General features: G+C 45.5%; 1 protein-coding gene and 1 long non-coding RNA gene across 3 annotated transcripts in view; one reads left to right on the top strand and one right to left on the bottom strand.

The window, feature by feature from the left end:
* The window catches only part of LOC139750196 (uncharacterized), a 1,037,082-nt gene that overhangs the window by 243,035 nt on the left and 777,788 nt on the right, over positions 1-16,259 (bottom strand). The gene's annotated exons all lie outside the window — the stretch shown is intronic.
* The window catches only part of LOC139750194 (uncharacterized), a 403,260-nt gene that overhangs the window by 3,589 nt on the left and 383,412 nt on the right, over positions 1-16,259 (top strand). For both annotated transcript variants that reach the window (XM_071664619.1, XM_071664618.1), the window contains exon 2: positions 11,934-12,961. In XM_071664619.1, the coding sequence (XP_071520720.1) occupies positions 12,229-12,961 (733 nt within the window). In that variant the 5' untranslated portion in view covers positions 11,934-12,228. The remainder of the gene's footprint in view (positions 1-11,933; positions 12,962-16,259) is intronic.

Here is a 16,259-nt window from a genome sequence, read left to right as displayed (position 1 = left end):
ATGGAGAGTTCTTTAAGTGTAAGGAGAGTCCTTTAAGTGTAAGGAGAGTTCTTTAAGTGTAAGGAGAGTTCTTTAAGTGTACGGAGAGTTCTTTAAGTGTATGGAGAGTTCTTTAAATGTAAGGAGGGTTCTTTAAGTGTATGGAGAGTTCTTTATCAACAGATGTGTGAAAAGACGTTAACCGAGACATGTGTAAAGTTACGTCAGATAGACGGACGTAGAGTTACTTAAAACACGTGCATGTATGAAGAGTCCTACGAACGTACGTCGAGTTTCTAACGATAAGTGCTGGTGACATTCCTTAGAACAGAGATTACGCACGTAGAATTCCATAAGACGCGCGTTTCTATATAGAGAAAAAAGAAAAACAGGTGTGTGGAGAGACCCTCCCTTGAAGTTTTCTGTTATGAATAAGTTGTGTGTGTGTGTGTGTGTGTGTGTGTGTGTGTGTGTGTGTGTGTGGATCAATGTGATACAGTCATGTAGAGTTCACTCGGGATAAATAACGTACAGTTCAGCGAGGGAGTTCTAAGAAGAGTTATTGTAAGACCGCCCTGAGCATATTGAAGCATTATTCACATCAAAGTCTAAATACCAGAAAAGTTAAACTTAGACAATTTAGAATTAGACAAAAAAAAAAAAATAATCTCAAGATTAGACAGAATTAAGTCGAGTCTCTCACGGCATTTGAAACGACAGAGCGAGATAAAACATACCAGATGGGAATCATTTTATTGGCAATGCAGAGAGACCAGTGGGTAGGAGGGAGACTGGAACAGAATGAAACGGGGAACGCGCAACGCTGGAACCACGCAACACAGCAAAGCTGTTACCATGAGAATAATTGAACTGTTATTAACTAGCCCTTCAGCACAACAACACGACACGTTGAGCACGACGGTGCGGTCCTTGAGCACGACGGTGTGACCCTTGAGCACGACGGTACGACCCTTGAGCACGACGGTACGATCCTTGAGCACGACGGTACGATCCTTGAGCACGACGGTACGATCCTTGAGCACGACGGTACGATCCTTGAGCACGACGGTACGATCCTTGAGCACGACGGTGCGGTCCTTGAGCACGACAGTGTGACCCTTGAGCAAGATGGCACGACCCTTGAACACGACGGTGTGACCCTTGAGCACGACGGTGTGACCTTTGAGCAAGATGGCACGACCCTTGAACACGACGGTGTGACCCTTGAGCAAGATGGCACGACCCTTGAACACGACGGTGCGATCTTGAGCACGACAGTGTGACCCTTGAGCACGACGATACGATCCTTGAGCACGACAGTGTGACCCTTGAGCACGACGGTACGATCCTTGAGCACGACAGTGTGACCCTTGAGCAAGATGGCACGACCCTTGAACACGACGGTGTGACCCTTGAGCACGACAGTGTGACCCTTGAGCAAGATGGCACGACCATTGAACACGACGGTGTGACCCTTGAACACGACGGTGTGACTCTTGAGCAAGATGGCACGACCCTTGAACACGACGGTGCGATCTTGAGCAAGACAGTGTGACCCTTGAGCACGACGATACAACCCTTGAACACGACGGTGTGACCCTTGAGCAAGATGGCACGACGGTACGACCCTTGAGCACAACGGTGTGAACCTTGAGCAAGATGGCACGACCCTTGAACACGACAGTGTGGCCCTTGAACACGACGGCACGACCCTTGAGCACGACGGTACGACCCCTAAGGTATGATAGGCTGGTCTCTGACCTGACACTTAAGAGGGGTCAAGTGAAAGGTCAGCTCCTCATACTCAGGGGTCAGGACAGCTAATTTCATCATGAGTAAAGTCGCGACGAAGAACTCCTCACTCCAAAGGAGTCCATATTTCCCCGGCTACTGGAAGCAGCGCAGCCTTGGGCTTCAGGAGCTCCTGGAAAGAGGTCTCTGGCAACATCAGGACCCATCCTTACAAAGACGTCCTGAGGTAATTATAAATAAGGTATATATATATATATATATATATATATATATATATATATATATATATATATATATATATATATTCCTATGAGTCCACGGGGAAAATGAAACACGAAAAGTTCCCAAGTGCACTTTCGTGTAATAATCACATCATCAGAGGAGACACAAGAGAGAAATATAACAGTCAGTTGATATAAATCGAAGAGACGAAGCTAGGATGCCATTTGGTAAACATGTGATTGTCCAAAACATATATATATATATATATACATATATATATATATATACACTCGACTCCAGTGGGATCTAATTCAACAAGCATCCATTTTTCCCCGGAAGGCAACAGAAAACGTTCTCAAATCCCACACGAGTGTCACCTGATGTCACCTCCTTGCCTCATTATAAGCACCACCAGCTCCCTCGTACATACAAGGCCTCGAAGACGCTCCACTTGAAACACAACGTCCTCCTTCTACGTATACCTTCCTCCCGACGCGTCTCCAGACCACGGTCGTTCTACAATCACACGCCGTCTTGGGTACGTACGTCGCGAGGGAGATCCTCCTTATGTATCACGCTGAGCCTCCACGTCAGCTGTTCTCTGTCGCCAGGGAAAAAGCTTCTGCGTCGTCCATACACTCCTCCTTCGTGTACCGTGTGACGTCTCGAAATCCCCAGTTCGAACTACATAATAATACTCTGGTCGTGAGTGAGTCTCACGCTTGTGCCATTCCTTTACGAAGAAATACGCGTAAAATATATATATATATATATATATATATATATATATATATATATATATATATATATATACCCAAACATTCCTCAAGGATAGAGATCACCGTAGAGATGACCGTCAATTATCTTTTTTTTTTTTCTACACTACCCGGTACTAACTAACTATCCCCCTCCCCCCGAAAGGGTCACGTCACACGCGTCACATGTTACGGCACAACTCACCAGGCATTTCCCCTCCTCCCTCCATAGCCATATGACGACGAGGGAGGAGGGAGCAGAACCCGCCGCCTCTATACAATTCCACAACGATGCCTTTCGACACCCTCACTTTATTGCAACCCTGCTCTTGACACGGCACGACACATATTGAATATTGCTATTCAACATAGTCACACGCGCCTTGGATTAAATATGGGCCGCACAGAGGGAACAGACACGGCGTAGCACAGCAGCGGTGGGCACCACCAGCGCAACCACGCGGCCTTTTATATTGGCCAGTGTCTCAACTGATTTACATACACAGGCCTTTTATTAAGGACCTTTAACAACGGAGGGAGAGGAAAGAGGGACTGGGGGGGTTTTGAAGAGGTAGTGTAGAAGTAAGTTATATTGGGGATGTATGAATTCATTCTATGTATTATCTATACTATGTGTACTATGTATACTATGTATACTGTGTATTATCTATACTTATGTGCACTATGTATACTGTGTATACTCCCCCAGACTGGTATGGTAGAGTGCGATGCTGTGTATTAGTGTGGCCTGTATAGACGGTCTTCTGAGGGTGTGTATCCACAGTGTATGAGTGGAGGAATGTTGGCGTGTATGGTGTGTATAGCTATGATGGAGGTGTGGTCGGGTGTATAAATGCTATGGTGTCCCAGATGGGGAAGTATGGTGTATGGACCAATGCCATGGCTGGTAATTACGAACACAGAAGCACTTGTATGGTGTACATATGATCTGTATGGTGAGGACGTATGGTGTATGACGTATGGGTGTGTGTAGACACACAACCGGAGCCACTGTCGCGTATCCTGTATACGCGAATGAAAATACTTGTCCGTATTGCGTATGACCAGCAGAAGCAGCGGTGTGTGTGTGGTGTATGGTTGGTAATACTGGTTTGTGAGTGGTGGGTGGGTGTGTGGCAACACTGAGGTGTATGGAAAGTATGAGTGGTAGTACAAGATATACATAGAGTGTGTGGGTTATATACAGGTATGTATGTAACATGAATTATAACACTGGCATGTATGAAACACACACACACACACACACACACACACACACACACACACACACACACACACACACATATATACACACACGTCTGGATTACGAGTAGAAATGTGTATATAACGGTACATAAGGCTAGTGACGCGCATGGTGTATGAGAGCCAGTAATTTATGGGCAATTACCAAATTCGAAGGTCTATATAAATTTTCAAGAGACATGCGTAATGGAGCATATTTAAATGGATTATTGACAAGGGGGGAGAGGGAGTCGGTGGGGGGGGGTGTGAACACTCTAGATGGATTACTTCGAAAAGGTAATGAGGGAAAAATTACCATAAGGCTATCTCTCTCATGATGGTGTGTGTGTGTGTGTGTGTGTGTACACATACAAATGTGGGAAAGACAGAAAACCAGACGAGTTAAAAAATATCCCACATGGAAATACAGGACATGGGACACAACATTATAAAACCCCAACCCCATACTGTACAAATTACTAGTTACACACACACACACATTATATATATATATATATATATATATATATATATATATATATATATATATATATATATATATATATATATATATATAATAGAAAAACAACTAGAAAATAGAGAGAGAGAGAGAGAGAGAGAGAGAGAGAGAGAGAGAGAGAGAGAGAGAGAGAGAGAGAGAGAGAGATAGAGATAGAGAGAGAGAGAGAGAGAGAGAGAGAGAGAGATTTGTAACCCCAAAGATCCTAACTGGAAGCCATACATCATATAATTCACGTCACAAATTACCGAGAATCTTTTTCCCAGCAACGTATTCTCAGGGTATGAGGCAGACACTGCCTCCCAGCAGCATGGTCTCAGGGCACCAGCCTAGCTGACGCAGCCAACACGTAAATTGTCTCGCTGGCGGTAGGGGGAGCAAAGATCTTCCCTGTCTGCCCCTTGCCCTGAGCCTCCCCCTTCCATAAACTGGCTTCGTTAGTTCCCCCTGCCTCCCAGGGGAGGCGCATTCCTCATCCTCCTCACCCAATACCTCCTCCCCTTTCTCCTCCCCTTGAGCCTCCATGGAGATGACAGGATGATCCCCCCCCCCCCCACTGATCCTCCTAGGATATGCCAGGGTAGGTTTTCTCCCAGTGAACCTCGTAGGAGATATCCGAGCAGGTCTCCGTCTCCGGGTTCCTAGGAGATGGTAGGGTAGGAATCCTCCTACTGAGCCTCCTAGAAAACGCCAGCATAACTTCCTACCACTGACCTCGTAGGAGAGGCCAGGCATGACGTCCTTACATTATCCTTCTTAAGAGATGCCATGGTAGCTTTCCTCCCACTGAGCCTCCTAGGATATGCCAGGATGACTTCCTCCCATTGAGACTCCTTGGAGATGCCAGAATACATTCCTCCCATTGAGCCTCCTAGGGAATGCCAGAATACAATCCTACCACTGAGCCTCCTACGAGATGCAAGGATAACTTCCTCCCACTGAGCCTCCTTGGAGATGCTAGAATACATTCCTCCCATTGAGCCTCCAAGAATATGCCAGGATAATTTCCTTCCATTGAGCCTCCTTGTAGATGCCATAATACATTCCTCCCATTGAGCCTCCGAGGATATGTAAGGGTCTTCCTCCTATTGAGCCTCCTAGGATATGCCAGGATACTTCCTCCTTTTAAGCCTCCTAGGATATGCCAGGATACCTTCCTCCCATTGAGCCTCCTAGGATATGCCAGGATACTTCCTCCTACTGAGCCTCCTAGGATATGCCAGGATATTCTTCCCATTGAGCCTCCTAGGAGATACCAGAATACCTTCGTCCCATTGAGCCTCCTAGGATATGCCAGGATAACTTCCTCCCATTGAGCCTCCTAGGATATGCCAGGATACTTTCCTTCTATTGAGCCTCCTAGGATATGCCAGGATACTTAATGCCATTGAGCCTCCTAGGATATGCCAGGATACTTAATGCCATTGAGCCTCCTAGGATATGCCAGGATCTTCTTTCCATTGAGCCTCCTAGGAGATGCCAGAATACTTTCGTCCCATTGAGCCTCCTAGGATATGCCAGGATACCTTTTCTCCTATTGAGTTTCCTAGGATATATCAGGGTTCTTCCTCCCATTGAGCCTCCTAGGATATGCCAAGATAACTTCCTCCTATTGAGCCTCCTTGGAGATGCCAGAATACATACGTACCATTGAGCCTCCTAGGATATGCCAGGAAAATTTCCTCCAGTTGAGCCTCCATGGAGATGCCAGAATACATTCCTTCCATTGAGCCACCTTAGATATGCCAGGATTACATCCTCCCATTGAGCCTCCTTGGAGATGCCATGATACATTCCTCCCATTGAGCCTCCTAGCAGATGCTAGAATACATTCCTCCCATTGAGCCTCCTAAGAGATGCCACGATACATTCCTCCCATTGAGCCTCCTAAGAGATGCCACGGAAGTAATCCTTCCATTGAGCCTCGTAGGAGAAGCGAAGATACCTTCCTCTCTATTCAACTAAAGTGTTGCCGACAACACAAATAGATAAGTAATTCATGATAACGGACAGTAACACCAGCGTTGGCATCTGAGATTACCACTAATCACCACAACGGTTATGTTGTGTGTCGACAACAACTTAAATACATATGTGAATCACAACCTCCACAATAGAACTAAAAAGAAAATCAAAATGAATGCAAAATCAATAACGAAAAATAGGATGAACAATTATATATATATATATATATATATATATATATATATATATATATATATATATATATATATATATATATATTTCATTTCTTCATTCAAACTATTCGCCATTTCCCGCGTTAGCAAGGTAGCGTTAAGAACAGAGGATATATATATATATATATATATATATATATATATATATATATATATATATATATATTCTTTTCCACATTGTATGAGTTTTCTCAGCCACCTGAGCCAGGTGTGAGCCAGGTGTACAAAGCAGTGTGGTAACAAAAGGCCAGGTCCTCACACGGCCACCAACACAGTGGCACCAAAGACACCTGGCTATGTCTGGATCAACCATAAGGAACGGAAAAATAAATTGTAAAAGAATGTAAATAAACCTTTAACCGAAAAAGAGTAAAATCCATTTTCAAGATAATGATAAGAAATTTAAAAAGCACTTCAAATGCGCCTATGCATGCATATTGCATAGTGTAGTGATAAAAAAAAAAATGTAGGAATGATATTTGTAAATAAAATCTACGTGTAAGAAAATATATAGTAGATGATTTTGAAAAAATGAGGATATTTCGTACAAGAAGCGTAAATATGACGTACAATTTACAAATATCTAACACGAATTTTCAGAAGCGTAAATAAACACAGGAAAGAATCAGTAAAAAAAAAAAAATCGTGTTATTGCTACTGTAAACTGGGCGAGATTTTCAGTGTTTTTCTCTGGACAGATTTTTCTCTAGACAGATTTTTACGGGAATTAAATCAGGATGGTCGACTTGTGTCTTCCTGTTCAGTCAGGTTACAGAACGACAGTGAGTCAGGTCAGTGAATAAAAAAAAGTAGCGGCGTAAGGAGTTGAGTAATAGGGTCAGGTCAGCAGGTAAACTGGGTACAAAATAGGGTCAGGTCAGCAGGTAAACTGGGTACAAAATAGGGTCAGGTCGGGAAAGAAATTGGGTAAAGACAGGATTAGGTCAGCAGAATAACTGGGGAATAATAGGGTCAGGTAGACATAGAGGCTTGGGAATAATAGGGTCAGGTCCTATGAGAAACTGGGTAGAAATAGGGTCAGGTCTACAGAAAGGCTAGGAAATAATACGGTCACTTTAGCAGAAAGAAAAGAAAAAAAGGAGAAACTGGGTCAGATTAGGAGAGGAGCTAGGCCATAAGGTGAGGTCAGAGGAAAAGAAATATAGCTTTGAGGATGAGAGAGAGAGAGAGAGAGAGAGAGAGAGAGAGAGAGAGAGAGAGAGAGAGAGAGAGAGAGAGAGAGAGTCACAGTTGGTCTACGCCAGCTGGCAACCAAGACAGTACCGATTACAGATGGCAGAGCACAGTGAAGGGGCAAAATTGGGTCACATTACACTACGCAGATGACGGAAGGTAAATAATTACCAAAATCAGTTATCATAATAACAGGAGAGAAAAAAAATAAAAAAGGTGTTGAACTGATACAAAAGCCATAGTAAAGATGAACCGGGGAAATTCGATGGTCATTTGATAACGTGTCAAAATAACCAGTGTCGTCCAATTTGCAACCTTCAGAATACCAGGTGTCGTACCATCTGCAAGCTTTTAAATCAGCTGTATTGAGTCGTCTTGTGTCATGTATCATTTGGTCGTCCGTGAGAACACCTGTGTCATCGAACCTTACCCCCCTCCGCCCCACTCGCCTGAGACGCGTCCTTTTCACCTTTTTGTCTCTCATCATAATATCATCTCTCTCTCATTACACAGGACGTGAAGCCATATCGTTCACGCTGAACCTCCTTATCGTACACTTGGGCACTCTATATAGTTCGTCAGCGTTCAGGAGACGTGCCCTGGTACAGACGGTGGCGGCAACGGCGAACGCTGAGAACGAACGGTCTCGTTCCTCAGCGGGAGAGGGAGGGAGGAGGGAGAGTCGGCCAAGACGCGAACGAGATGATTTCATCAAAATTTCACGCAACGGGACGGATCACAGCTCTCTCTCTCTCTCTCTCTCTCATTTCTCTCCCTCCATCCTGGAGGACCGAGCTAGAATTTTGACGTCCGCGTCGGGTTTACTTTCCCTCTACCGCTCGCTTCAGATAACTATGGCTGAAGTGGAGGAAGTACGGTGTGATTCGATGGATTAGGAGGACATCTGCGTATGGTTTCTGTGGAGGGGAAGAAACGTCTACGAGCAGTCAACTTAATGCTGAACACAGCGACGAACTAACTTAGCCATAAAAGAAACAACGTCGAATTCCGAGAACATCGGTCGACCGATCTTTCCTGTGCGCCAGAAGGATACGAGGCGGGCGAGGTTGCCAAAGGTTGCTGCTTGTCCGGAGCAGTAAATATATATATATTTTTTTTCCATGAGAAATCCATCATCATTCGATGCTTTCAGACAATTTAATTACTTCCCCGCAAAACCCCCAATTCCTAGGATTACCCACTGGTTATCAATACTCAGGTAAAAAAAAAAGGGAAAAAAAATCGTAAAAAAATTATGACTGGGGGAAAAAAGTAGTTAGTGGGTATTATCTATTACGTTCTCACGACTTCTTTTGTTCTGAAGTTCTCCATGAGCGGGTAAGGTGAACATCTGGCACAGGTCATCGATCTGACACAGAAATACAGAGAACATGTGGGTTTTGTAGCAGTGCGCACGGATGTACGTGTCACAGATCACGAGGGTGTCGTAAAGGTCTACATGGCAACTACGGCGAGGTCGGTGTGTTTATAATGTCTTGAGGTTTTTGGTTGTCCCTTACGATTGTACGCGTAATATTCAGGGGCTTCTTATTCAATATATATATATATATATATATATATATATATATATATATATATATATATATATATATATATATATATATATATTCATTTATCTATTTATTGTAGTGTCGCTGTTTTCCGCGTTCGCAAGGTAGCGCAAGGGAACAGACGAGAGAATGGCCCAACCCACCCATATACACATGTATACATATGTACACGTCCACACACGCACATATACATACATACACATTACAACGTAAACATATACATACACAGACATATACATATATACACATGTATATAATTCATACTTGCTGCCATTATTCATTCCCGTCGCCACCCCACCACACATGAAGTGACAACCCCCTCCCCCCCCGCATGCGAGCGAGGTAGCGCTAGGAAAAGACAACAAAGTCCACATTCGTTCAAACTCAGTCTCTAGCTGTCATGTTTCCCGCGTTAGAGAAAACACCAGGAACACACGGAAAAAAGCCGCTTCCGCTCATATACATTCTCTAGTTGTCATATTTAACGCACTGAAACCACATCTCCCTATGCACATCTAACCCTGTATATCACAGTTTCAATTCATTCCATCCCGTGCATGCCTTTCACCCTCCTGCATGTTCCGGCCCAAGTCGCTCAAAATCTTTTTCACTCCATTCTATCATCTCGTTGGTCTTACGCTTCTCCTTATTCCCTCCACCTCTGGCATATATATCCCTTTTGTCAACCTTTTTTCATTCAATCTCTCCATATGTCCAAACTATTACAGCACATCCTTTTCTGCTCTCTCAACCACACTCTATTTATTACCACACATCTCTCTTACCCTTTCATTACTTACTTGATCAAACCACCTCACACCAACCACATATTGTCCTCAAACATTTCATTTCCAACACATCCACTTCCTCCGCGCAGTCTTGTCTACAGACCATACCTCGTATCCATATAATAATCATGAGACTACTATAACTTCAAACATATCCATTTTCGTCCTCCCAGATAACGATCACTCCACACATTCTTCATCGCTCGCAGAACCTTCGCCCCCTTCCCCACCCTATGACTCACTTCCGCTTCCATGGTTCCAATCGCTGTCATGTCCACTCCCAGGGACCTACAACACCTCACTCCCTCCATTTTTTATTTTCCACCCAAACTCACACCACAACTAAACTGCCCCTCAACTCTCTGCTGGACCTAATAACCTTGCTTTAATTCACATTTACTCGCAACTGCCTCAGGCGCCTCAAACAAATAGCTCAGTGGAAGAGGAGGATGTGGCGGTGGGCAGTCACACACTATCATCCTTACTGTTGACGAATAGAGGAAATAAAATAATCATAAAGTAATTACCAATTATCATTCAAAAAATTATTATAAATTACCAATCATCTTTCAAAAGATAATCATAAAGTAATTACCAATTAACTTTCAAAAAACAATCATAAAGTAATTACCAATTATATTTCAAAAAATAATCATAAAGTAATTACCAATTATCTCTAAAAAATAAACGTAAAGTAATTACCAATTATCTTTCACTGTTTCGATGAATGTGAAATACAATTCGTCGTCTTTTCTTTCGGGGGGGAGGAAAAATGATTCATCTCATTCTTTCACGGGGAAAAAATAATTCATCCTTAATTTTTCCGCGGTCAATAATTCATCCACTATTCTAGTTTCCCCGGAGGAAAAAATGATTCATCTTTTAATTTTTTCCGGTGGGAACTAACGTCTATATCCCCTAAGAAGCGAGACTGTGAGAATCAAATGACAAATCATTTAGAAATACCGCCAAGTTCCGCATTCACAAGCGGTTTCATCCTACCTCCAGTTCCCTTTTAAGGGGGTTTAAGGGGCGGGGAAGAAAGAGGGGGCTTCAAGGAGACCAGTCTTCGCTGCGTATGTGAAGTTGATGTCACTGGGTGTCGTACACTCGAAGTGCTGCTTTCCTTCGTTTGCAAGGCGTGCGAACCTACCTCTATTCGCTTTTACCTCTATTAACATCCAATTCGTTAATAGATTAAACAGCCAAGGTGGTACTCGCACATCCATGGCGGAGACCCAACTTCACCAGGAACCACTCACGCTCCTCCCTTCCTACTCGCATACATGCCTTACTTTCCCTAAATACATCTGTGACTAGTACACGCCCTTCTTCAAATAACTAACCGTTCAAGTCGTTCAGAAGGGTCGTACCACCATCGGTCGTTCTCAGGGGATCATCGTTACTGTCAAGGGTCGTACCGACGTGTCCAATGGAGGATCGTGACTGTGTATTCGAGGATCGTACAAAGTCGTTCCTAAATGATCGTATCGTCGTTTTCAGAGGTCGTACCACTGTTCCCAAGGGTTGCACCGTCGTTTTTACGGTCGTTCTGTCGTGCAGAAGCGTCGAGTTCTGCTGAGATAATGTTGCGTATATTCTTGACGACAATACCTTCAAAAGTCACCCCCTAAACTTCCCATGTTCCCTACACAACATACCTCCGTTTTCCTCACCAAGTTTCTAACAATAATATTTCTCCATCCCTGTAGGTCCTGTCTTAGGGCCGCTCTCTCGAACCACTGACAGATACGGGTTAATTCTTCCCAGGCCTCAAGAGTTCGAATCCCTCGGCCACCGTAGTAGGATCGAACACCAACAGCTATGTGACTTAAAGAAATTCCTATATCATACATATCTTGGTGAAGGAATGGGACTGACTGTGTACAGACGGTGTTGTGGGTGAGAGAAAGAAAAAGATTAACCCCGTCGCAACTGCTGTTAAGATGATCACTACGATGAATACAGTGGAGGGAAAACAATTATAAACTTGAGCCAGGGACTCGCATGTGTTATAGAGGGCGACTGTGTACAGAGAGAGGCTGGTACAGCGACACCCCGCACGGACCGACCATCATGTTTAATCGGTCCCTCTCAACACACTTCGACTCGTGTCCGAGGCGACTTCGAGTCTGGACCTCCTCCTCTTCTTCCTCCTCCTCCTCCTCTTCATCCTCCGTCGACGCGAAGACGAGGAATTGTTTTCCTCCTCCTCCCCCGACACCTCCGCTGCCGCAGCTGCCACAAGCCAGCGGCAGCGGCGGCGGCGGCGGCGGCGGCCAGGTGCTGTATCAACACCAGCGCCGCCGCCGCCGCTGCTGCCACCCCCGCCACCGCCGCTCCAGCCCAGCTAGCCAGCCTGCCGCCACGTGGCGCGCCACCGACGGTGATTTAAACACACCTGACGAGATCAAGCCCAGCGCTCCCGTCTGCTCCTGCTGCGGTGGTGGCTCCTCCTCCTGCTCTCCCTCCTGCTGTAGGCGCTGTGCCCGCGGGAGTCTGGAGAACCTCCTCAGCGGGTGGCGCGGCAGGAGCGGGAGCGGGTCGCCAGGGCTGGGTGGCGAGGACGACAGCTGCAGAACTGGTGACGGTGGTGGCGCGACAGTGGCTGCAGCAGCGGCAACAGCAGCAGGAGCGGGAGCGTGGCGCAGCAGGAACAGCAGCAGCAGCAGCAAGAGGCCCAGCGGTACACTGAGTACCGTCCTCGTACTCACCCTACTCACCGCCTCCACCTGCTCAGGTGAGTACATCCTCCTCACAGTTCTCCACACGGGTAGGGTAGACCTCGGTACCTGAGTCTGGTCCCTGAGTTAGCTTTAAGAGTCGGGTCATGAGTACCGCCCGAACTCATACTGTAGTATCAATGTGTCAGGTCCTGAGGAGGGCCCTGGTTCTAATTCAGACCTTAGTGTTAGGGCGTCAGGCATCTACACTGGGGCCCCTACGACAGACGATGACAAATCAGGACACTGATACGAAGAGCCCTTAACTCTGTGACTTAAACCCCTGTTCCTAAGGTCCGAGTTAGGGGCCCCAGCGTCATACAGCGACACAAAGCGACAAAGGCCGAACTAGCTACACGGCCCAGCTTTGCATGGGAGGTTCAGGCGATGGTAATCAAGCGTGTTTTGGTCTTCAAAGTGGCACAGATTTTGTTTCTTGTCGGTCAGTACTGACCCCCATCCCCTCTTCTTACCCGCTGTAGGTAGGAGGTGCCAGAAGGTCGCTTCCAAGTTGTTATAAGCACAGATCAACAACGGGTGACGGGGAGGAAGGGATGATGGGGGCACGTTCCCTCCAAGTTGTGGCATCTCCAACTGCTTTGAAAGAGACGGGTGTCGGGTTACGAGGGACACAAAGTCTTCACTATACGAGTTAAGGAAATCACAGCAAGCAATTACATGCTGCTGCTTAGGCACGCCTTAACTGGCCCTCTTAAACGCGATAGCACGGTCCTTGAGCACGACGGTTCGACTCTTAGGAGATCGTGGCGTTAACCTTTGACTTGACCTTTAAAGGTAGCATCAACGATCACACGATCATAACCAAAGGTCACACACCTTCTCGTGCCAATGGTTTTCTGGTGTTGGTGTTGAGTATGTTGAAGTGATGAAGAGGGTTGAGGTGTTATACATAGGTATGGAAGCCAGAGGCATCACCACTTGTCTTTTATATCTAGAGAACTAATTTTATATATATATATATATATATATATATATATATATATATATATATATATATATATATATATATATATGCAATAGTTACATTAGGAGTGTCTGTTAAAACCATAATATCTAAAATGTTCCTTAAATATATATACATATATATATATATATATGTATATATATATATATATATATATATATATATATATATATATATATATATATATATATATATATATATCACAGAAACTCACCGTGAAATGAAGACGTTAGAAAGAATAAAGAAATCTGAATGACGTAAAAATCTTACCACACCGAAAATACATCAAAACGTGACTTACATAATAAATTCAACAAAGACGATACTTCCCAGACGAGACTGAAATTCTACAGTGAAATTCTACAGTTCAAGAAACATTTTAGATTATAAGCTTTCAGGAGAAACTCCTGATGTATATATCATATGTATATTATTATCCTTGCTTTATATAAGGCTCCGATGATGGTATATAAAATTACCGAAACGTAAGCCAATAAAACCAAAAATTCATTGATGGGTGTGGGCGAGTGAGGAGGCAGGAGATGCCTTCCCACCTACGAGATCACAGCACCTTCCTGACGGAGGCGAGGTGGGCGGCGGCTCGCGGCGTTGAACACCCAGCCCGCGGGGCGTCGGTGGGTCGCGTCAACACATATGTACCAGCGTAGAGGCAGGATTTAAAAGATGGGGGAGGGACGGAGGGAGGGAGGGATTTAGGGAGGGAGGGAAGAGGCCGTCCCGCCGTCAGCACCCTCAGGAGACGCGCGACACAAGGCGCGGGAGGAGGAGGACCTCGACCATGCTACACCGTCTGCTGACGCAGGCACACCCGCCTCAACCACACACACACACACACACACACACAACCAGAGAGTTTTCCCATACAAGACAACGGTGTTGTTGTTTAGTGGCGGAGGAAAGAATAAACAGAGAACTTTTATGGTACGAATAGCGGAAAAACAAACAAACAAACAAACACAAAATCCTGGCGTTACAGCGCATGGACGAAGGAGGAGTCCGTAGCGCAGCGTCAATATTGTGAGCGAGACTCTGTGAGCAGCGCCGGACGACCACAAGTCTGTCCCACAAGGCGAGATAAATCAAGGACGATGCTTTGCACAAGAGCCGTCTCTCTCTCTCTCTCTCTCTCTCTCTCTCTCTCTCTCTCTCTCTCTCTCTCTCTCTCTCTCTCTCATCAACACACAGGGGGTGAGGTTCGTATGCCGAGGTCAACCACGGGGTCACGTACGGCCCCCCAGAAAAAAAAAAAAGGTCAGAGAGGAACGAGGAAAGTTCCGCGGAAGGTCACGCTCCCGGAAGTTCAACGCTCCGGGGGAAAAGTTCGCGCTCCTGTTCAATGCTCCATGAAGGTTACGCTCCTGTTCAACGCTTGGGGAAAGGTCATGCCCCTGTTCAACGCCCCTCGGGAACGGTCGCACTCCTGTTCAACGTACCGGAACGATCATTCTTCCGTTGAACGCCGCGGGAACGCCATACTCCGGGTTCAACGCGCGCCTCTTACTGTGTCCATGTGACTCCTGTTTAGATTACAACGGGGGTCCTACCGTTCAACGCAAAGGGCATATCATGCTGGTGGCGATCAACGCAGATCATAAGCGTATACAACGATTACCATGCGAATGAATCTTATTCAACGCAAGGCGTGCGTCTTATTCAACGCAAGGCGTGCGTCTTCTATATTTACTGAATATACAACGCAAGTATTAACTCTTCTTCAACGCGTGGTGTAGGTTTAACTCGCTCAACGCTTGGCGAACGTTTCGTTGGCATTCAACGCACGTTTAAAAGTCTCACCATCATTCAACGCGCGGGGAAGGTTCAATGAATGCCACAGGCAAGCGCAGGTTCTCCCCTCTGTTCAACGCACGTGCGGACGTACATCACCATCCACGTTCAACGCAAACGCAAGTCTTGCGTCCTTTCTCAACGCACGGCGTAGGCTTCATCGTTGGTCAACGCACATCTCGAAACCCCTGGACCTCAGTTCAACGCAGAGCTCAAATCTCCCATCTGGTTCAACGTCTGACGCAAGTGCTGCTGCTACTGTTCAACACAGAGCTCAAATCTCCCATCTGGTTCAACGTCTGACGCAAGTCCTGCTGCTACTGTTCAACGCAGAGTAAACGAGTATTTTTTTGAGTGTCTTCCCCTTAAGTACTCATGTGTGAATATGTACTCAGGCACAACCCCCCCACGCGGGAGGCACTCAACCCCACACACACACACACACACACACACACACACAGCCATCTCCGACAACGGAAAAATTTGTGTCTTTGTGGAGAATTTACCATTTTATTTTTGTCTTT

This window comes from Panulirus ornatus, chromosome 9 (genome assembly GCF_036320965.1).
Source record: "Panulirus ornatus isolate Po-2019 chromosome 9, ASM3632096v1, whole genome shotgun sequence".
Taxonomy (NCBI): Eukaryota; Metazoa; Arthropoda; class Malacostraca; order Decapoda; family Palinuridae; genus Panulirus; species Panulirus ornatus.
Note: the sequence above shows the minus strand (reverse complement) of the source record. Positions and strands in the feature narration are given on the sequence as shown.